At 40.7% G+C, this 23,192-nt stretch overlaps 1 protein-coding gene across 2 annotated transcripts; it reads left to right on the forward strand.

The window, feature by feature from the left end:
• The first annotated feature begins 10,502 nt into the window (after positions 1 to 10,502).
• Positions 10,503 to 21,798, forward strand: LOC100067882 (zinc finger protein 892). 2 transcript variants are annotated; one of them, XM_005613633.4, is made up of 6 exons: positions 10,503 to 10,707; positions 11,818 to 11,902; positions 12,439 to 12,527; positions 13,400 to 13,466; positions 14,338 to 14,464; positions 18,884 to 21,798. In XM_005613633.4, the coding sequence occupies exons 5-6, from the start codon at positions 14,365 to 14,367 to the stop codon at positions 20,110 to 20,112; spliced, it is 1,329 nt and encodes a 442-aa protein (XP_005613690.4). In that variant the 5' UTR covers positions 10,503 to 10,707; positions 11,818 to 11,902; positions 12,439 to 12,527; positions 13,400 to 13,466; positions 14,338 to 14,364; the 3' UTR covers positions 20,113 to 21,798. The 2 variants fall into 2 exon arrangements, with proteins under 2 accessions (XP_005613690.4, XP_070109638.1); XM_070253537.1 differs by lacking the exon at positions 10,503 to 10,707 and having other exon boundaries at positions 11,818 to 13,466.
• Positions 21,799 to 23,192: the final 1,394 nt, after the last annotated feature.

Here is a 23,192-nt window from a genome sequence, read left to right on the forward strand (position 1 = left end):
TGGCTGCTCTAGGTGCTACTTTAGATACATGCTCACAAAAGTCCTGAGAAGGCCCTAGAATTTCGTCTTTGGCTGATCTCCAGGCTCAGTGCAAGTGAAGCGAAGTGAAGGAAGTGGAGGCAGAATTGTAAATGAACGGAGTATTGAATGAAGACCCAGGCATAGAGCTAACCTGCAAAGAATGAGAGTTTCTCTCTCTCTCTTTTTGCCTCCTGACGTTCAAGAAATCTCTGTCAAAACACTAGCTGAATGCAAGCGAAAGGAACAGAGACTTCAGAGACCACCCAGGACAAAGAATACAGACTTTACAAAAATAGTTTAGAAAAGACACTAAACAATCAGCTGCAGCCTACAGCAAGCAACAGAAAAACCCTGAACGGGGGATGAATCAGATTTTCAGGGTTACCACATTCTACTATTAAAAAAATTCATTTTCAGCAAAATGTTGTGAAGCATGCAAAGAAATAAGAAAGATGATCCATTCATATAAATCAACAGAAATTCTTGATGAGCCTGAGTGTAGAAGCTTTATTTTACTCTATAATTATAGGGATATACTGGAGCCAGAATTTCTAACTTTTTAATTTTTAAAATTGTAATTCAGGGGCTGGCCTGGTGGCTTAGCGATTAAGTTCACATTGCTTTGCTTCAGCGGCCTGGGGTTTGCTGATTCGGATCCCGGGCGCAGACATTGGCATCGCCCATCAGGTCATACTGTGGCAATGTCCCATATACAAAATAGAGGAAGATTGGCACAGATGTTAGCTCAGGAACACTCTTCCTCAAGCAAAAAACGGAAGATCGGCAACAGATGTTAGCTCTGGGCCAATCTTCCTCACCAAAAAAATAAATAAATAAAATAAAGCTGTAATTCAAGCCTAGAGAAAAATTGTAATAGTAAATGAATTCCCATATTCTCCCCATCTAGACTTACTAGTTTTTAGCATTTTGTTGTATTTGCTTTGTAGGTATATAAATTCATACACATATACACACATATACATATATTTATATGCAAACATATATACATATTATTTGTATTATTGTCATTGTTGTGAATCATTTGAGAGTAAGTTGCAGACCTCATGACGCTTAAGCCCTAGACGTTTTAGCATGTATCATGATAAATTTTAGCATGTATTATGCTAAAGAACAGAGGCATTCTCTTATATAATCACAGCACAATGGTCAAATCTTGGAAATGTAACATTAATACAACAACAATATCTAATATATACAACATACTTAGATTTTAAAAATTGGCTGAATAATGTCTTATACAGATTTTTTCCCTAATTCAGCATCCAATCCAGGATTATGCATTGCATTTAGTTTTCATGTCTCTTTAGTTTCCTTTAACCTGGTATATTTTCAGCCTGCCCTTGTTTTTTACTACATTGATGTTTTTGAAGAATATAGGCTCACCGTTTTTTAGAATGATCCTCAATTGGGGTTTATCTGATTGCTTCTTCATGATAAGATTTAGGTTATACAGGATTTTTTTTGCTAGCGAAAATGCACAGGATAATGTATCCTTCTCAGGAGGAAATTCTAAAGCAGTGGCTGACATTCCCCAATATGCTGAAAAAGACGTTAAGGGGTTTGTACACCCGGAGGAAAAAAGGGAAGCACTTACTCCCTCAAGATAGTAACAACTACTAATAGCCAATATTTATTGAGTTCTTCTTCTCTCATTTAGTCTTCACAATAACCCATGAGGTAGGTACAATTATTATGCCTATTTTGCACATAACAAAACTGTAACTCAGGTTAAATCACTCTTTCAATGGCCCATGCCAGTGGGCTTTGGAATTGGGGTTTGAATCCTGGAATCTGGCTTAGCAACAAAGCACTTAACCATTATCTCTGAAAGATTACTAGCACTTCGCTAAGAAGGCAGAAGAGGTGTGGTAAATAATGTCACAGAAATCATTGAGTTGGTTGGGACCCAGCTGGAGGAAAGAAACAATCAACTGGAGGAAAGTTTGAACACACTAAACAAAAAGAGTGAATGGGGGAACTGCTGACAAAAATCACCTCACCGAGGAGAAGCAGCACAGGCTCAAACTCAGCCTTCAGAGCACAGTATATGTCCTTCACTCAGCGAAGCTGATGCATGGGTTTGGAGCTTCAACAAAATTAGAGGTAGACAGGCAGGGGAGAAAGAATCCTTCACCTACAACTACTCAAGGCCATGCATCATTCCCAACCTGCTCGGGAAGCTAAAAGACTCTACAGTGAAGGCAAACAAATGCCATGACCTCCACTCACTTTAAGAGAAGAATTCCCTCACTATATAAATAGTGCTCAGATAAACAAGATGAGTCAAAGAGAACGCACCAAAGCAAGCATTTTATATAAAGAGTGGACCCTGAAAGATCTGTTTATCTTCAAAGATGATTAAATTGAGTTCTATTTATGGTTGACCAGAGGTTTGGACCAACCCTCCCATGGAGTACAAGCTAAATAAAATAAAACAGACGGTTGAAGCCATCAGAGAGCTACGCAGGCAATGAAAATTTGCAGAGACAAGATCTAGAGGAGCCAAAGGAGGCTGAGCTCAACATTTGGGGCCACATTTCTCTTTAAGAGGATTGCTAATTACAAAACCTAAAGTGGTAGCTAAGAGGCTGAGACACTGAAAAGAGCTTCCAGCAACTTCTCAGGGCTGGAGGGACAAAAATCAGAGTCCAGGGCTCACCGTGGAGGATGAGACCTGGTGAACAGTGCAGCCTTTTCACTCGGACCACTGAGGGGCTGGAGCGTAAACAGGGTGAACGAGACATAGACCAGACCTCTCCAGGACGGAAGTCCAGCTCAAACCTTGATTGTCTATTTCTCTTTACGTCATTTTTACCATTTCATTTTTAACTTCTAATTTATTGATTATCACTGAATTTGGTGTTGTCAGTGATATTTTAATTTTTCCACATATTTCATGATTTCTCATATATACTTTCACTTACTATTTGCTTTTTAAATGTTTCCAAAACTTATCTAAGTTAGTTTAAATATTTTTATTTGCTCTTAAGTTTACTTTTGAATTGATTATATTTGCATTGTTTTCTTTCTCCTAGATTCTTTAACATTTTTGTTTCGTTTTCCTGAAATATGAAATATTCAAACAGTTTATCTTTTCACTTTCTTTTCTAATAATGAAAATATTTAAATGATATTATTTTTCCCCTGAATATTTGTTTGGCTTTCTTTCATGAGTCTCGACATGGTAGACTCGTATTTTAAAATGATTCAATAGAAATATAATAAGATTTTATTCATTTTTATGAGCAAAATGACCAAAAATAAGTATGAATCTAGAATATGTGAACACTAAAACTTATTTTAAAAACATAAGTGATGCTACACCTTAAATATTAACAGTCAAGTTTACCTTCAAAACTTATTTTAAAATTATAATTTACTTGGCCTGATAAAAATGCAAATAAATGGAAAGAAGGAAAATTTATAGGTCAATTTTGTGATTATAAGGCAATAAAATTTATAATTAATACTGAGTCAACTTATATACACAAAAAATAAAACCTCAAATACTGAGAAATTTAAAATTAATTTTTTAATAGTAATTGAGAAAATATGAATAAAAAAGACTCAGGAGTCTGTTTTGTCGTGAAAGAAAGACTCATAGCAGCAATAGTGTAGCAGAACAAACTGTTCCCTAATAAAGGATATGTGGAAAAGTTAAGGATAATGATGATAAATGTAAATAATAGACGTGATTTATTGAGTGACTCTCAGAGGTCAGGATACTTTTTTATTTATTAACTAAAACATATATACAAACACTCCCCTCTGGATATAAATGCACTTTTTAACGTATGCAGTTACTCATTCTGGAGTTTGAAACAAGTTGAACAGTGGAATTTGTTAGGAAAGAAGAATTTCTGTGCCGGATGTGAAGACGCTCCCATTGATCAGCTCACCTGCCCTTTCCGACTTTCGACCTTCCATCTTTGAGTTTGTGCTTCCTTGCTTTGGTTTAATAGATGCAAAACATTCAGGGAGAGGAAATAAAAGAGCACAGGGTCACTTTTCCATTTGGAGAGAAGCTGATGCAGAGAATCAGATAGGGCAGAACTGCTAATGATTTTTACAGAACCTCTTTGTGGAGATGAGGGGGAGGTTATCATTGAAGTGTCCTCTGCCCCTTACATCCTTACATAGCGTGTATCCTCCTGGATGAGCTCCTTGCAGAATAGGGGAACACATCTGAAGGCATTGCTTTTACATTGATGGATCCTCTGCAGCTCATAGTGTAACCAAACTCACTGGGTTCGCCTCTTGGCGAGTGTGGAGCTAAAAACACTACCAAGGATGAAGTGGGTGGAGAAAAAGGTTTATTGCTTGCTCAAGCAATGGAGAACACTGGGGATAGCTCCCCAAACAGTGTCTCTCCAAGCTTAGTGCTGGTGGAGACTTTGTACATCAGAGTGCACAGGATATGTTACAACTGTGTAACAACTGGGCTCAATCAGGGCACAGGTACAGATCATTACATAATGAGTTCAAGGCACCATTTACATAACAAAGTCAGGGTACCATGACATAGCAAGTTCAATGGAACATGCCATTACATACTGAATTCAAGGAACATCTCATTACCTAATGGGTCCATGGTAACTTTTGGTCACTTAGAGCTGGAGTAATTTGTAGGAGTCTTGCAGCAATTGTGTAAGTTTCATTGTAGGATGGCAATGTCTGCAAAAAGGGGGACATCAACCTCTGAAAAACTGCTCATTTATTTTTCTCCTTGTCTGGAAAACATTTGACAGACCATGTTAATTACGGATCAAATTCTCAGTAACCCTTTCCTTGCCTGGTTTCTGGTCACAATAGGAGGCATAGAAAGGTCTTGGGAGTCCAGACAGTGGGACTGAATTGGAAATGGTTTGGGGCTAGAAATCATAGGGCCCATCTGTTCCTGAAACATTAAAAGATCCAATTCACCTGGTCTTCCCCTAAGATACCTACTTTATGCTTTCTGATTATCTATGTAAATAGCTTTGAAAATAGTCCTGCTTACTTGCTGGTTCCTCTGGAAATCTTAAAGGAGCTCTATACCTGGAGCAATCTGAGCTCAGGAGAGTTCCCACTCGCACTCCTGTAATTTCATCAGGTTCCCTGGCTAGGACTTCAGGATCCCTTAAGACCCCTCACTGGGTTAATTGGAACGAATTCTGGACATTTCAAGGATTGAGGCAAACAAACTCCTTCCCAGAGCAGCATGGTGTTTGCCCTATGAATGAAACTCCTGGGGAAAGAGAGAAAAATGTAGTCCCATAACCCTAGCTGCAGAGGAAAATGAGAGAATCACTAAGATGCTCCAGAACATTCTTTCCTATGCTCTAGGCTCTTGTTGCCTCTAAGTCTGTTTTTCAGGTACTTACCTTATTTACTCTGTATGCATAGTATGGTCTTAGTTTAGTCAGCTTGGATCTGAAGGTTCAAAATTATTTCCTTACCTTGGGCAGCAAAGTGGAATCATGGCCCTTAAAAAGTGGACCTGAGTCCCTGGACACTGTCCTTCATCAGCTCTGAGGTCCAGGCTTCAACACAGAAAAGCACAGAACTACAGAACAAGAAGAGGTATTAGAGAGGATTTATTTTAGAATTTTTCATTTTACAGTTCCCCAAATAAGTATAAACAACATGAAGCATTCTGTAGATTCTAAGGCACTGTGGAGTGACAAGATGCACCATTGTTTTCTGTCACCAATAAAGAAAAAACACTGCCAACTGAATTATGACATAATACTTTCTTATTGTTTTGACCTTTTATTTCACATTATTAATAGATCCCTTTTAGACTTATTTAGACCTACTTTTAATCATACATTTTAAAATGAGATATGACTCTCGTACTCATTTAAAAAGGAAAATAAAATGGTTAAGGCATTGCTAAACTTTTCGTGTTCAGAATCCTATTCTTTTTGTGGTGAGGAAGATTGACCCTGAGCTAACATCTGCTGTCAATCTTCCTCCTTTTGCTTGAGGAAGATTGCCCCTGAGCTGATATCTGTGCCAATCTTCTTCCATTTTGTGTATGGGATGCTGCCACAGCATGGCTTGATGAGTGGTGTGTAGGTCTACGCCCAGGATCTGAACCCGTGATCCCTGGGCAGCTGAAGAAGAGTGTGTGAACTTAACCACCAGCCCAGCCCCCAGAATCCTATTCTTCTGAATCATTTTTCCATTCAGTACTGTCTGTGCCTATGTTTTTCCACCCAGTATTGTTTTCCTTGCCGCCAAGAGTATTAGTACCACAGCAATTCTTAAGTATGCTCCACTATTGTGTCTGAGATTGTTACTGAGCAAGAGCTTGTTGCCTGATGTGCATAGAAGCCAATACAATGGCACTGGCTTTGAGAGAAGAAAGAGCTTTATTGCAACGTCAACCAGCAAGGAGATAGGAGGCAAGGCTCAAATCTGTCTCCCTGAGCTGAAGCTGGGACAGACTTTTAAGGAGTTGGGAATAGGAGTAATTATGCATAACACTAGCTTGTTGGAATCTGATTGGAGGGTGGGAGTGTAACACTCTTATCAGTCCAGTGTGCTACAAATCAAGGGACCCTTCGCTTCTTATTAGGTTCCCCTCACCACTTTCTTCTCACACTGAGTTCCATAGTCAGGGAACTTTTGGTTCCCTGTGGCTTGAGGTCATCTGAGGGCAAGGTTTCCATCTTCTGAGCACATTCCAGCTGCATGTTTTGCAGTTCTTGGTCATTGCCCCTGCAAGATGACCTTGACATGTCGTTATTGATACAATAGGGCCAGTACAAATTGGTTTACGATGGTTCCAGGATTTTCTTCCAAGCTGTTGAAACCTATCCTATGTGCCTGTGTATTGGCACGAGCATGACTACTCACCACTAGCACCTGTTCAACAACAATTATAAGGTACTTCTGGATTTCAGATATGAAAATATAAAAATATTGCACCTATTAAAATCAGTGAAAACAGAAGGATTCACAGTATAGTCTTCTTTTCACAATAATACAATCACTCCTGAATCATTTCTGAGTAGCTGGTAAATTGTGTGTTCCTTGCCTGTGGTGTTTAGATTCAAGCTGAGAAGTGCCATAATCATAGTCTCTTGACTAGCTTTGTGAGTCTTGTATGGACAGTAGTAGTATTGTGGGTATCTGCGCAGCACACAACAGAAAGATGTCTTGTTAATTTAATCATACTTGTTAGAATTTTGCACTTCAGCTGGTATTTATATTTTACAGTTTTAACTTTAACTTATAGGACCTAAAGTTGGCTGCTGTGTTTTTGTTGGGGAAGATGTTGATACTGTTGTTGGGAAAAATGAATTATTTAAAACAAAACAAAATGAAATAAACATACATGCATTTGAAAAGTATTACCCTCTTTGGTGGCCCAGGGTTCGCCAGTTTGGGTCCCGGGTGCGGACATGGCACTGCTTGGCAAGCCATGCTGTGGTGGGTGTACCACATATAAAGTAGAGGAAGATGGGCACGGATGTTAACTCAGGGCCAGTCTTCCTTAGCAAAAAAGAGGAGGATTAGTGGCAGATGTTAGCTTGGGGGTAATCTTCCTCAAAAATAAATAAATAAATAAATAAAATTAAATTTAAAAAAAAGAAAAAGAAAAATATTACCCTATAAGTGCTTCGAAAGCATCTTGATGCTGACTCCATCAGGATGGGCTAAGTTATGCTATAGAATTGAACAACCTGAAAAATCTCAGAGATAACAACCAAGGTGTCTTTCTCACTCATTCTACATATCCATATCTTCACTCCAGAATGCAGGCTGATGGAATAGTCTTATATGAGATATTCTAAGTCTCACGGCAGAGGGAAAGGAAATGGTAGATGAGAAGCTGACTCTTAAACAGGACAAAAATGCACATCTTTCTCAAAGAGGAGATTAATGTGAGTCACAGGTCCAAGCCTGAGTTCTACTGGGCAGGCAAGTATGATCCTCCTGCAAGTAGGGGCAGCAAAGATTTTGAACAATAATGTAACTACCATGGGTGCATAGTTAACATATACCTATGGAGGGACAACCTTGAAGTAATCTGTGCTTCCTTCCATACTATGCCTTCAGAATTGAGTACAGGGAAGTTGTATTAGTCAGGATTCTCCAGAGAAATACAACCAATAGGATATTCATAGATAGATAAAAACAGATTTACTATGAGGGATTGGCTCATGCAATTGTGGAGCTGAGAAGTCCCATGACCTGCCACCTCCAAGCTGGAGGCCCAGGGAAGCCAGTGGCATAGTTCTAGTCCAAGCCTGAAGGCATGAGAACAAGGGGAGTCAATGGTGTGAGTCCTGGTCCAAGTCAGACGCCCCGAGATAAGAGTGCCAATGTCCGTGGGCAGAAGACAGATGTCTTAGCTCAAGCAGAAAGAGTAAATATACCCTTCCTCCACCCTTTTAGTCTATTCAGACCCTCAGTGGATTGGATGATGCCCACCAGCATTGGCGAGGGCAATCTTTACCACTCTACCGATTCAAATGCTAATGTCTTCCAGAAACACTGTCACGGACACACCCAGAAATGTTTTACCAACTATCTGGACATCCCTTAGCCCAGTCAAGTAAACACATAAAATTAACCTTCACAGAAGATGGATATATTCCCATCTGAAAATCTCTCATTTTTCTGTGGAATAGATGGTGGTGAATTCATTGACTAAGAAAGAGGGGTTTGGTGATGAGGTAGAGAGCTGAGGAGAGCAGTATCTGGAAAGGCTCTGGAGTCAGAAAAAAGGACAACCACAGAGAAAATGAGATAACCATGGAGAAATAAAGGACTGCTAAATGATGCTAGGACCTAGCTGAGGTTGAGAATAGTAAGTGTGGAATGGCAGCTTCCCGACACTCAACTTTGTCGGACTCTTTGCTTAGCACTTGGCACAGTGCTGCACAAAACATGCATGGTCTTTGATCTCATGGAACTTACAGTCAAGTGGGGAAGATGTCCATTAAATAGCAGCACAAATTAATGTATAGGTACAAATTGTGGCAAGTCTATGTGATGCCAGCCCTGATATCAGTTCCCCTACATTAAACCCAGCATGCATGGTGTTAAAACCAAATCACTCTTTCCCTGCTTACTCCCTGGCTCCCAGAATTCCCTATCCGCTGTGAAGACAAACAGCCAAGGTCGCCCACCTGGGTTCCTTATCATCTCCTCCTTCTTCCTGCAAGCAGCATCCCAAGGTGGAACACAGGCAGGTGGGAAAGCTCCGACCAGCCAGGCCACTGACTCCCCCCACTCTCTACAAGCAGCCACATTCCTCACAAACCTTTAAAACCCCTCACTTCCCCTCTTTTGGGGAGGAGAGAGGAAACGAGACAAATATGAGGGCTCACTCTTGTCTCCTGGCTGATGTCATCCGAAATAAAAACCCTCTCCTTGCCATAAGCCTGGAGTTCCAGTTTGTATTTGGCCCCTCTTGTGTGGCAGGTAAAGAACCTACGTTTGTAGGTGCTAACATACAGAAATAAAAGGGTTCTGTGAGAGAACTAATTTGAATTAAGTGGAAGGAGGTCAGGGAAGGCTTCACTGAAGAAGAGACATTTGAATTGAAATCTGAAGGATGACTAGAGGGAGATGTTCTAAACAGAGGAAATGTGTAGATTAAGGGACAGCAAAGAATTTGGGATGTGGGAGATACTAAAAAACCCATGTGGCCCGAGGACAGAGAACAACAGGAAGATAGCAGCAGGTAATTCAGGACTTGCAGAGCCAGATTGCAGGGTTTTATAAACTGTGTTAAGGGGTTTACGCCTTACTCCAGGGCAGAGGGCAGCCACTGAAGGGTTCTGAGAAGAGTGACATAAACAGATGAATCTTTAAATGTCCATCCTGGCTGCCTTGAACAGCAAGGCTCGAGGAAAGGCAAGATTAGATGTCGAGACACGATTCAGGCGACTATGGTAATTTGGACTAGAATGACACTTGTGATACAATTGGTCTTTCCCCGATTTCCATGAAGAATTGGAGCTACAGCCCAGAGTCTCTGACACTGAGTAAAAAAGCCTCTTTTGTCTTGGTTTATGTTTGGCTCAGGGCGAGGGGCCCTTCCTGGACCTAAACTCCAGGTCCGCACAATTCTCCACTTCAGAGCCAACCTCCCTACTTCTTTTTCACATCTTACTCTTCCTCGTGAACTCATTCTTAATCATGTTTCTTCTTCTACGTCTCTTCAATCAGCCCTGCCCTTGCTCTTTATTTACCAGCCAGAATGCTTTCAACAAAATCAGCAGTAGCAACTCAGTTTACAGATTTGGGGCTTTATTCTAAGAAAGAATGAGAGATACCAGGGAAAAGACTTTGTGTATCAGGTCCTCATCCCCCCAACCCCAAATAATCATCAGACACTAAAATCATTTGGAGCGTTTGGAGCCCTAGCAATCAGGTGGGGAATTATCTCCATTTTAAGGCTGACAGGAGAGACCCGCCGTCCTGCCCCCGAGGACAGGCACCGAGTCCCCGAGACCTCTGGGAACTGCAGTCCTTCAAGCTGGACCCCCGACCGGGGGCGGTCGCCTCCAAGTGCGCAGATGCGACTCCAGACGGAGCCTGAGCCTTTTGTCTCCCCGCGGCTCCGTGGGTCCGCGAGGCGGCTCTGTCCCTCCCGCCCGTCCCAGAGCGCAGCCCGGCGGGATCCAGCCCTGTGGCCGGAGCCACGTCCGCAGCGTGTCGCGGGTAAGAGAAAGCGGGCCTGAGCGCGGGTCTCCGCGACCTGCCCGTCCCTGCACGGCTCTAACGCCTCCCGCCGCAGCCCGGGCCGGGCCCTCAGCTTCCGGCCTCGGCGGAGGACGGGCTGGGCCCTGCCTGAGCCCTGGCCCCACGCCCGGGCTCTGCGCGCGCTACCCCAGCGGGGTCTCCAGCCAGCTTTGAGACTTTCTGAGCGGACGGCGTCCCGGAAGCGGGGTTACCGCTAAGCCCTCTGGGAAGTGGAGTCCGGCAGCGTGAAGGGGGCGTGGCGCAGCGGGGGATTCTGGGAGTGGGAGTCCGGGGGCTGAGGGCTTATGGTCCCACGTGCGGAGAGCTTGGGCCCCTCCCCCTGATTTTGGCCTTACGTCTTGTCACTCCACCGAGAGCGTTAAGGTTTTGAACTTTTGGGGTAGAAAGGAAAAAACGGAGTCCCCTTCTGTGCTTTGCCCTAACAGAGTTTTTAGCCTGCCTGTGCTTGGGGGCCAGTTCAAGGGGTTCGACTTCGAACGTGCAAGGGAATCCTGGCCTGTATATTCTCAGTCTTAAAGAGCGAGTGAGGAATCGGCTGTCTGAGAGCCCCGTCTATCAACTGCCTTGTGTTTACGAACAGCAGGGATGAACCAAGTGAGGGACCCCCGCTTCTAGTTACTGCCACCATGATCACAGGCCGCCTATGGCCGCTTGTGTGTTTAGGGTGTTTCTCATGGGAGTTTCTGCACGGTCTGGAACCGGGTGTGTGCCTGAGGCTCATACTTCACTGCCCTGATTCTTTCCTCCTTTTGCCCTGGTGTGGCATGTAGTGACTGATCTTGGTGATCCAGAGGATGGTCTTCCAGCTGTGGAGATTAATTTAGCCTAAATAATAAAGATTCCAAGTAAATTAGGATTACTTCTGAGGCCCTAGCACTTAAATGCATAGGAATAAGCCTCCTAGGAATAGAGAGAGAAGATGATGCCTCAAGGAGCAGGAATCAGTTCCAGAGGAGGGGAAGACTAACCTCAAAATCTCCTCCCAGAGCTTCAGAGTAGAGTTGAATGATTTACACGAAGAAGCAGATTATGTATTGCTAAAGTCCGTGTTTCTCTCATTTGAAACAGTGAATAAGGAGGGAGTCATAGCAATAACAGGACAAAGAAGAGAAGCTGATCATGGATTATCTGACCACTGAAGTTGAGGAAGAAGGTAGGAATTACAGAAATACGCATGGAGTTGAAAGTGGAGGAAATACCCTTGATGGGAATGAACAGGGAACAGACACATGTCAGGAGAAAGCCCTGAAGTAGAGAAGTTCTCACTTCAAAACTTCAAAAGTTCAAAACTACCGTGTTTGAAAATCACTAAGTGGTCTCCTTGTGGCACATTCTCCGGCCCCATCTTCCTCTTTCAGCACTTCTGTGCTCATCCACATTCCCTCTGAAGCTGTGGAAGGGAGAATGTTCCATAGTGCTTGCTTTTGTGATAAAGGCCAGGTCACACTCTTCCACCCCCAGTGGACTGTTCCAAAAGGTTGATGTATTTGTGGCTCTGTGGGTTTAACTTTTTGGTGAAAGCACTTTCACTTAATTGTCTTACCCTAGCTTCATCTGAACTTTTTGAGTTAAGTAGAGTAGGCCTTATATATATAATTCAGCTGGCTTGCGATAACTTTCGTCCTAGTGAATTTGGGAGTGAGAAGATAGAGTTTACCTCCTTCATGGCTTTTTTCCTGCTCCTTCCAGCCATGACTCCTGCTGATGCTTCTCTGCCCCAAAAGCAGAGCACAGAAGAAATGGAATCTACTCTTGAGCTCCTTCCTGTGGAGTTCCAGGCGAGTTTGGGTTTAATTTCCCTCCTCTGAAATCTTAGCTTGTTTTTCACAGTGTGTCCTCATTTCTTTCTTCATCTTGCTTCTGAGGTCCATGGAAATCCCCTCTAGAGAACTGAGCCAAAGTAATTTTTCCTTGAAGACTTGAAGCTCTGGGAACAGCTCAGGCCAGAGCTTTAAATTTGGGAATAATCTGTGTGGATGGTATTTTAAACCATGAAACTGTGATCAGTAAGGGAATAAGTGTAGCTAGAAAAGAGATGAGATCTTATTACTGAGTCCTATAGCTCTCCAACACTTAGAGTTCAGGGAGATGAAGAGAAACCAGCAAAGGAGACTGAGATGAGGTGACCAGTGAGGTAGGAGGAAGCCAAAAGTGTGGCATCCTGGTAACCAATTGAAGAAAGTGTTTCAAGGAGAGGGGAGTGATCTCCTGGGTTAAATGCTCCTGCTAAGTCAAGTAAGATGGGGCCTGAGAATTGGCCATTGGATTTTAAAATAGGAAGATCATTGGTGACTGCCAAGGGCCATTCCATGGAGCGGTAGGAGTGAAGCCTTGTTGGAATGGGTTCAGAGAAAAGTAAGAGGAGAGAAATTGGAGCCGGGGACTACAGATAACTATTTTGGAGAGTTTTATTCTCCGGGAAAGGAGAGAAGTAGGGTGATAGCTGGAAGGAGTAGTAAAACCAAAGAGGTTTTTTTTTCCCCTAAAGACAGGAGAAATAAGAGATTGTTCATAGGTGTGTAAGATGGATGGAGACAAGAAGATGTCTAAGGACTGAACTCTGGAGAACTCCAGCGTTTAGAGCCACTTTTCAAACATTGCTTTATTTTAAATTAAATAATCCTGTGATTATTTATAACCTGTTTCACAGATGAAGAAACTGAGGCTACAGTAACATGCTCAGAATCATAAATGGTTGAGCCCTGATCAGAACTCAGGTATGTCTGATGCTAAATCCTATGCCTCTAATGACTCTATTCTTTTACAGACATCCTTTCCCACATTCTCCAATTAATTATGGTCAACAAAGGACACTCATGTGACTGTCAATATAACATAAAGTATGAATGTTATCTTAAAACATTTGATCCTTTTCAATGTAAAATCAGTAAATTCACTCATTCAGAACAACTTTAATTGCTAAAGGATAACTAAATAAATGTAAAAGTCATGGCCCTAAGTACAGAGAAAGAAGGCGCCTCTATTAGAAGAGCATGAGAACAGCGTGAATGTCTACATACATTCAGGATATCAAGCTGAATTTCTGTAAAATCTTGGACTAGCCCAGGAATCAGTATAAATTACTTATCTGAGCCTTATCCCATCTACAATATAATCAGCAATTAACGTTTGGTTATCATTCAGTGGTTATATTACATTTATTTAACAAAATATGTAAGAGGCAGAAGAATATAGTTATATAATATAAAAGAATATATATATATATATATATCTATCTTCTATATAATATAGAAGAATATAGTTAAAAGTATAGCTTTCGAGTGAGACTGCCTGGGTCCAAATCTCAGATCTGATCCTTACAGCTGTAAATAATGTTAATAATAGTACTTACTTCATATAGTTATTATTACAAGAGATAGTTCATTCAAAGGACTTAGCACATAGAAAATAAATTATAAATGTTAGCTATTATTATTATTTTCCCTAATGCAGATTAATACTTGGAAATTTTAGAATATTCCGTTAAAATGGTTAAAATAAAGATTTAACCTTCAGATTAAAAGACACTTCCTCTTCTAGATTTTTCTCTTCCCTCAAGGATTACGAAGAATGTGCTTGTACTTCCAGGAACTGGTGACAGTGAAGGATGAGGAAATGGATTTTGCCCATGTGGAGGTGGACCAGCTGAATTCTGCCCAGAGGAACGTGGGCCTGGATCTGAAGGTGGAGAATTGTGGAAGCCTGGTATTTTGGGGTAAGGAAGTCATTTTGTAATGCAGAATGCTTACTGAGACGTCAGCTTCCTTAACAACTAATGGCATCTAAAATGCCATAGTTTTGCTTAGGATCTGGAGAGCCCCTGATAACTTGGAGCTCAGAATTGGGCTTCTTTTCTCTTTTGGCAAGCAAAAGTTCACCATATGTGGAACTGAAAAAGGACAGCTTCGTTGTATTGCTTTTAAGACTTAGAAGCTACAGTAATTCAAACAGTGTGGTATGGGTGAAAAGATAGGTGTAAACCAATGGAACAGATCAGATAGTCCAGAAGTAGACCCACACTTATATGGTCAATTAATTTCTGACAAAGGTGCAAAAGCAATTCAGTGTTAAAAAGAGAATCTTTTCAACAAATGGTGCTGGAACAGGTGGACACCTGTATTTAAAAAAAAAAAAAGAATCTCAATCTATACCTCCCACCATATATAGTAAGTAACTCAAAGTGGGTCACAGACCTAAGTATAAAATCTAAAACTATACAACTTCTAGAAGATAACATTACGGACAGTCTTTGTAACCTTTTGTAAGGCAAAATTTTATTATATATGACACCAAAAGCTCGATCCAGTAAAGCCATCTGGATCTCAAGTTTGCTTTCTTGGAAGGTTTTTAACCTTGAATCTAAGTCCTTTGCTAGATACAGGACTGTTCAGATTATCTATTTCTTTTTGAGTGAGCTCTGGGAATGGTTTCTCATCTTTCATTCCTGATATTGGTAATTTGTATCTTCTCTCTTTTTTTTCCTTTGTTGGTCTTCCTAGAGGTTTAACAATATTATTGATCTTTTCAGAGAACCAGCTTTTGGTTTCATCGATTTTCTCTATTGTCTGTTTTCAATTTTATTCATTGCTATTCTTATCTATTATTTTCTCCTCTTTGCTAATTTTGTGTTTAATTTGCTCTCTTTTATTAGTTTTTTAAGGTGGAAGCTTGATCATTGTATAAGATCTTAATATAATGTAATACAGTCACATGCTGCGTAATGACGTTTCGGTCAATGACAGACCACAAACATGATGGTGGTCCCATAAGATTAGTACCATATAACCTGGGTGTGTAGTAGTCTATACCATCTAGGTTTGTGTAAGTATACTCTGTGATGTTTGAACAATGACGAGATTGCCTAACGATGCATTTCTCAGAATGATCCATCATTAAGTGACACATGACTGTCTAATGTAGTATGTTTCTTATTCTATCTTGATCATTAATATAAGATCTTCATATAACATCTTTATTCTCTTCTAATAGGAACATTTAATGCTATAAATTTCCTTCTAACTGCTTTAGCTATGTTCCACAATGTTTTTTTTTTTATTTTTTAATTTTTTTGTGAGGAAGATTGGCCCTCAGCTAGCATCTGTTGCCAATCTTCCTCTTTTGCTGAGGAAGACTGGCTCTGAGCTAACATATGTGCCCATCTTCCTCTATTTTGTATGTGGGATGCTGTCACAGCGTGGCTTGATAAGTGGTGCCTTGGTCCACACCTGGGATTCGAACCTGTAAACCATGGGCCACTAAAGTGGAGCTCACGAACTTAGCCGCCACACCACCAGGCTGGCCCCATGTTCCACAATTTTGATTTGTGGTATTTTCATTTCCATTCAGTTCAAAATAATTTCTGTTTTCACTTGTGATTTCCTCTTTGACTCATGGGTTATTTACAAGTTTTCAAATTTTAGGTGATTTTCAATAAATTTCTAGTTTTGATTTTATAGTTTGATTCTGCTGTGGTCAGAGATACTTTGTATGATTTCAGTTCTTAAAAGTTTTTGAAGTTTGTTGTATTATCTATAATCTAATCTTGATAATTGTTCCACGTGCACTTGAAAATCAATGTCAATTATTGTCAGGTTGATTGACAGTGTTGTTCAGGTCTTCTCTGTCCTTACTGATTTCCCATTGGCTTCTATTGATTACTGACAGAGGAGTGTTGAATTCTCCAATTATAATTGTGGATTTGTCTATTTCTCCTTTTAGTTCTGTTAGTTTTTGCTTAATGTATACAGAAACACTTTTGTTAGGTGCATACACATTAAGAATTGTTATGTCTTCTTGGTGAATTGACCTCTTTTTCATATAATGTCCTTCTGTAACCTTGGTAATATTCCTTGTTTGGAAGTTGATTTTGTCTGATATTAATATAGCCACTCTAGCCTCCTTCTCATTAGTGTTTGCATGGTATATTTTCCCATTCTTTTTGCTTAACTTAAGTGAGTTTCTTGTGGACAGCATGTAATTGGGTCTGGTTGTTAAATCCATTCTGACAATCTGTGATTTTCAGTTGGTGTGTTTAGACCATTTACATTTAAAGTAATTATTGGTATGGTTGGATTTAAGTCTTTCATACACGTAATTGTTTTCTTTTTTCTTTTTTTTTTAAAGATTGGCACCTGGGCTAACAACTGTTGCCAATCTTCTGTTTTTTTCCCCCTGCTTTATCTTCCCAAACCCCCCTGGTACATAGTTGTATATCTTGGTTGCAGGTCCTTCTAGTTGTGGGATGTGGGACGCCGCCTCAACGTGGCCTGACGAGCGGTGCCATGTCCGCGCCCAGAATCCAAACCCTGGGCTGCCGCAGCGGAGCGCACAAACTTAACCACTCGGCCACGGAGCCAGCCCTGTAGTTGTTTTCTATTTGTTCTTTTTAGTGTTCGTTTTTTTCTTTTTCTGCCTGTTTTTTTGATTATTTCTTATTATTGCGTTTTATCTGCACTATTAGCTTATCATTAAAACTTTTTTATTTTATTGATGTCATAATAGTTTATAAGATTGTGAGATTTCAGTGGTACGTTACTATTTGTCAGTCACCATATATATGTGCCCCTTCACCCCTTATGCCCACCCCCTTCCCCTCTGGTAACCACTAATCTGTTCTCTTTATCCACGTGATTAAACCTTATTTTTAAAGATTTTCTTTAAGGGTCCTTCTAGAGTTCCCAATATGCTTCTTTCATTAATCATAGTATCCCTTTACAGAATGTTATAACAATTCATATGTAGTATAGGAACCTTACTTCTATAAGCTTCTAGTTCTTCCGTCCCATCTTTTGTATGATTGTTGTCACGCATTTTGCCTTTATATATGCTATAAATCTACAATATATGCTACTATTTTTGATTAACACAGTCAATTATCTCTTGGAGCATTTTAAAATAAGAAAAAGTGAATTTTATATTCCATTTCTAGCACCCTTCATTTTTTTTATATAGAGCAGGCGCCGGCAAACTTTCTCTGTAAAGGACCAGATAGTGAATATTTTCTGTTTTGTGGGCCATACACTCTCTGTTGCAACTGCTTAACTCTGCCATTGTGGCATGAAGGCAGCCGTAAACAGTAGTAAACAAAGGGAGTGGGCAGATTTGGCCTGTGGGCCGTAATTTGCTGAACCCTGATGTAGATCTAAGTTTCTTAACACTGAGAACCATCAACATTTAAGAAGAAGAAACAGAAAAAGTTCCAAAGAGATAGAGATCAGGAGAAAAACATGGAGAGCTTAGAATCGCAGAGTTGAGGGGGAGAATATATGTCAAATATATCTGAATAAAGTTGGGGAACAAAAGGGAGAATGTTGTTAGGAGGAAGGCATGGTCGAGACTGTCAAGTGCTGTTGAGAGGCCAAGCTAAGCAAGAAATGAAAAAGATCTGCTGGATTTAGGTGACATACAAATGGCTAGTGATGTCAGTGAGAGCAGATTCAGTCAAGTGGTGGGGAGAGAAGCCAGGCTGCAGTGGCTTCAGGAGCAAGTAGGTGATGAGCAGATATACAAAACCTGTTTGAGAAATTTTGCTATAACAAAAAAGGAAGGAAGAAAGGAAGGAGAGAGAAGGAAGGCAAGGAGAGAGGGAGGAAGGAAAGAAGGAAGAAAGGTGGCCGTGGTTAGTGGATACACAAAATCATATTTAAAGCATATGCTAAACATATTTTAAAAATCTGTGCCTTTAAAAAAGGGTTAAGGGGAATGATTTAAAAAGTCAAAACTGGTTGTCTCCAGCTGGTATTATTATAAGTGATTTTTTTCTAATGCTTTTTCAAAACTGCCCAATCTCAACCTATGTTTTCATCTTTCCCCTCCTTCCTCATTTTATGTTAACATTTATTCTCCTCCCTTCTGCTCATCCTTGTCCCTGGTTAGTCTGTTCAGTTTTCCATTCTCTTAGGTAGAGCATCTTCATTGTCTGACCTTTTGTTGTGCCTTATCTTAGTGATTCTCCCATCTCTGTTATTTCCTGAGACTTATTCATCTGCCATTGCCACAAAGCTCTTTCTGAAAACGTTCAAATAAGCATTTTTAATAGACATCACTTTTATTTTTTGTATTCTCTTGCCACCTCAGCAGTTTTCCTTCTCTCGGCACAGAGAGCACAAACATTTGTCCTTTTTATTTATTTCAGATTCTGAATCTATACCTGAAACTAAAGTGTCCCTTTCAAAGCAGGAAGTTTATGAAGTATCATCTGAAAGGGAGCTGGTAATAGAAAGACTTAAAAAGGATGATTCCTGGGATCCCAGATTGATAGAAGCCTGGGAATGTGAAGGCACATTGGAAAGGCAGAAAAGAAATCAGAAGAAAGATTTAAGGCAAGTCATAATTAAACACAAGAAAACCCTTATGGAAGATTGTAGTGATATGGGGGAAAAGTCAAGCCCAATTAAACATCAGAAGATTTACTCGGTAAAAAAGCCTTGGAAGTGCAATGAGTGTGGGAAGTCCTTCGGTTACTACTCAGCCTTTATCCTACATCAGAGAATTCATACTGGAGAGAAGCCCTATGTATGTAATGAATGTGGGAAGGCCTTCAGTCGGAGCTTATCACTTATTCAGCATCAGAGAATTCACACTGGAGAGAAACCTTATGGGTGTAACAAATGTGGGAAAGCTTTCAGTCATCGCTCAGCCCTTATTCAGCATCATATTATTAATACTGGAGAAAAACCCTATGAATGCAATGAATGTGGGAAGGCCTTCCACCAAAGCACTTACCTTATTCAACACCACAGAATACACACTGGAGAGAAACCCTATAAATGCAAAGAATGTGGGAAAGCTTTTAATGACACCTCATCCCTTCTTAAACATCAAAGGGTTCATACTGGAGAGAAACCCTATGGATGTAAAGAGTGTGGGAGAGCCTTTAGTGACAGGTCAGGGCTTGCTCAACATCAGAGAACTCATACAGGGGAAAAGCCATATGAATGTAGTGAATGTGGGAAAGCTTTCAGTTACTGTTCAGCCCTTATTCAACATCAAGTCACCCATACTGGGGAGAAACCTTACAAATGTAACGAATGTGGGAAAGCCTTCAGTGACCGCTCAGCTCTTGTAAGACATCAGAGAATTCATACTGGAGAGAAACCTTACAAATGTAAAGAATGTGAGAAGGCCTTCAGTCAGAGCTCATCCCTTACAAAGCATCTGAGAACTCATACTGGAGAGAAACCGTATAAATGCAATGATTGTGACAAAGCCTTCAGCCAGAGTTCATCTCTTATTCAACATCAGAAAACTCACACAGGAGAAAAACCCTACAAATGTAAGAAAATTGAGAAAACCTTCAGTGTGCATTCAGCCTTTCATCAACATAAAGAAATTCATGATGAACTGAATGCAGTAGATTCATGAAATAATTATGTATTTTCTCCTGATTGGATAGACCTGTTCTAACTATGACAGGGTATATTGCAAAAACTTGTGATGCTGTGTCACACAGAAAATAGCCCTCTTTCTTGAAATGCTATTAGGTATGGAAGAGGACGAGAGGTACATGTGGGTGTCTTGGTTACGAAACCAGAATACCTGAAGCAGTGGAGAAGAGAATTTCCAGGGAAGCACAGAAGGAGAAAGTCTAGTCAGAGAACAGAGTAAAGAGCTAGGCATCTGTATCAGTAGAAAACCAATCAGGGCAGCAGACTGAATGTTACTTGAGGCTGGTGACTCTCTAGATAGTAGTTTCAACCTGAAACCAAAGTGGGGAGGATCAGGACCCCAAAGAGGAAAATTACCAGGAAGTTTCTCTAGGGAATTAAAAAGAGAAAAAAGTCTGCGCCCAGAAGAGCCTCCTTTCTCTGTCCCTGCCCTCCAATTGTTCACTCACACATTTGCAAACATTTAAACCGGTGGTTATTGACCCTGGATGCACATTGAAATCATCTGAGAAGCTTTAAAAAAAATACCCGGGTCCCAGCCCCAGCGATTCTGATTAAATTGGATTGGGGTGTAGCCTGGGCATCAGGAATTTTTAGAACTTCTCAGGTAATTCCAACATGCAGCCCAGATTAAGAACCATTGATTCAGATTCTGCACAAGGATCAACTCAATACGATAAGAGGATTACAGGCAACCAAAAGGATAAGAGCTCCTTGTGTCCTTGCTGCTGCTTTTCCTTTCTCTTGCTAATTGTATATAATCTTTTTGACCTGATTTTGGATCCCTTTCCTTGGGCCTTTTTTGTTTTCTCTGACTTTGTGTGAACCAACTTGCCTGACACTAACTTCTGCTTTGACCGTGAATCTTGCTAAATGTGCTCCTTGAAGCTTGGTTATTGCTTTCTCAACCATTTCTACCTACTAGAGTCATAAATTGTGCCTGCTACCCATGGCTCAGTCATAGCAAAAATTAACTGTAAGAAACAAGCTTAGAGGAGGGCCTGAAGATCAGAAATCAGGATTGGAGACAGAGTGACGGGAAGGGACTTTCGAAGAGTTAAAATTTTGACTCCAACTGGATAGTATGTATCTTAGAATTTCCAGAAATTATAGTAAAATTTAGTTGTGTGCATGAATTAATACTCAACTTTAAGGGGTATAGGTGGGAGGGAGGGTAAATCGAGAATGTTCCTATATCTAACATGAAGCCCAGGAATAACTCTAAGGAGATTATTACAGATGATGTCATCTCTATAGAACATCCATTAAAAGATACAGCAAGTAGAGGAATTTACATATTAAAAAAATCTTTAACCCAAAAGAAGTCAGAAAAGGAGGAAGAGAGAAACAAGCAGCTGAGACAAATAGCAGAGAGAAAATGGTAGACCTAAATTTAACCCTGTCAGTAATTACATTAAATGAAAAAGAAACACCCCAGATAAAATTCAAAGATTGTCAGACTGAATAAAGAAGCTTAACTCAACTGTATCTGAAAGAGGCACACTTTAAATACAGAAGGGCTTACAGGTTGAAAGTTCAAAAGATGAACATGGATGTTGGCTGTGGGTTTGTAATAAATGGCCTTTATCATGTTGAGATACTTTCCTTCTGTACCCGTTTTGTTGAGAGTTTTTATCATAAAGGTATGTTGGATCTTGTCAAATGCTTTCTCCATGTCTATTGGGATGATCCTGTGATTTTTATTCTTCATTTTCTTTTTTTTCCTAAAGCTTGGCACCTGAGCTAACAACTGTTGCCAATCTTCTTTTTTTTTTCCTCCTTTTTTTCTCCCCAAATCCCCCCAGCACATAGTTGTGTATTTTGGTTGTGGGTCCTCCTAGTTGTGGCATGTGGGATGCCACCTCAACATGGCCTGATGAGCAGTGCCGTGTCTGCGCCCAGGATTCGAACTAGCGAAACCCTGGGCCACTGAAGTGGAGTGCGTGAACTTGACCATTTGTGTTCCCGAGACCAGCTAGGCAGCCAGCTGAAGGGGTGGATGGAAGTAATAGACAGAACACAGTCTATCTAATAGACACAACACACTCTACATTTTTTAACAGGACAGGGGACCAACCATCAGTCTCTAGGACCAAGGTGACATCCCTCTGATCGCCACGTATTTATTTGTAGGCCAAGAAGTACAAGCATAGCAGGAACTCTTGCCAGCAGGCATATGCAAGTCAAAGCTCAGCAGTTCTAATCTCCCCCCCTTCAAGGTACCCCGGTGCTACGCAAGGCCATTCTCTGAGGGAGTATCCTGGGAACAAACAATCTGGCAAGTTATGCAGATGGTGTTCCATTCCTGCAAGGGCCCAGCATCCTTAAGCCCCTTGCCTTCATGTTTGTTAAGATACTACCTTCTGGCCTTTGATTCCAAAGCACAAACAATCTAACACAGTAATTTATGAGAATCAGCAGATTGCATATTTCTCAGTCACACATTTTGTAATTTGTTCTTGCTAAGCTTAAAGCCTTGCAATAATGTAGCTCTGCTCTCCTGCAATGTATGTTCAATGTTGATTTGGGCTTTGCTCCTTCAGTTCTTCTTCACCATTATAATTTCCCTCTTCTCTCTTTGTGTCTAGCCTTACAGACTTCCATGATTTTTAGCTCACTGATAGATTTTTAAAATATTTTATCTACTATTTTATGTGCTTGAGGCTGAAAGGGGAATTGTGTTTGTTATCTGCCATCTCACCTGGAAGGCCAAGTCTCACTTTTATATCTCCACTCTAAGAATACACAGTAAATAAGACACCTCATTGCCCTCCAGATTAAGTAAGAACATTTCATGAATGATTGTGGCCTTTCTGTAGTCCCACTTTCTTCTCCAGTCTCATCTGTGTCTACCATCCCTGCTTCCACATTGTGCACCAGCATTTATGATCATTCAGTTCCTCAAGCATCACCCCCTCTCTTGATTGGGGGCCTTTGCATATACAGTAGCTTCTGCCTGGAACACTCTTGTGACCTCCCTTCATCTGGTTTACTCCTCTTCATCCTTCCAGTATTAATTCAAGTTATCCCTGACTTACCTCTAATATCATGTTTTTC

This window comes from Equus caballus, chromosome 27 (assembly GCF_041296265.1).
Source record: "Equus caballus isolate H_3958 breed thoroughbred chromosome 27, TB-T2T, whole genome shotgun sequence".
Classification (NCBI taxonomy): Eukaryota; Metazoa; Chordata; class Mammalia; order Perissodactyla; family Equidae; genus Equus; species Equus caballus.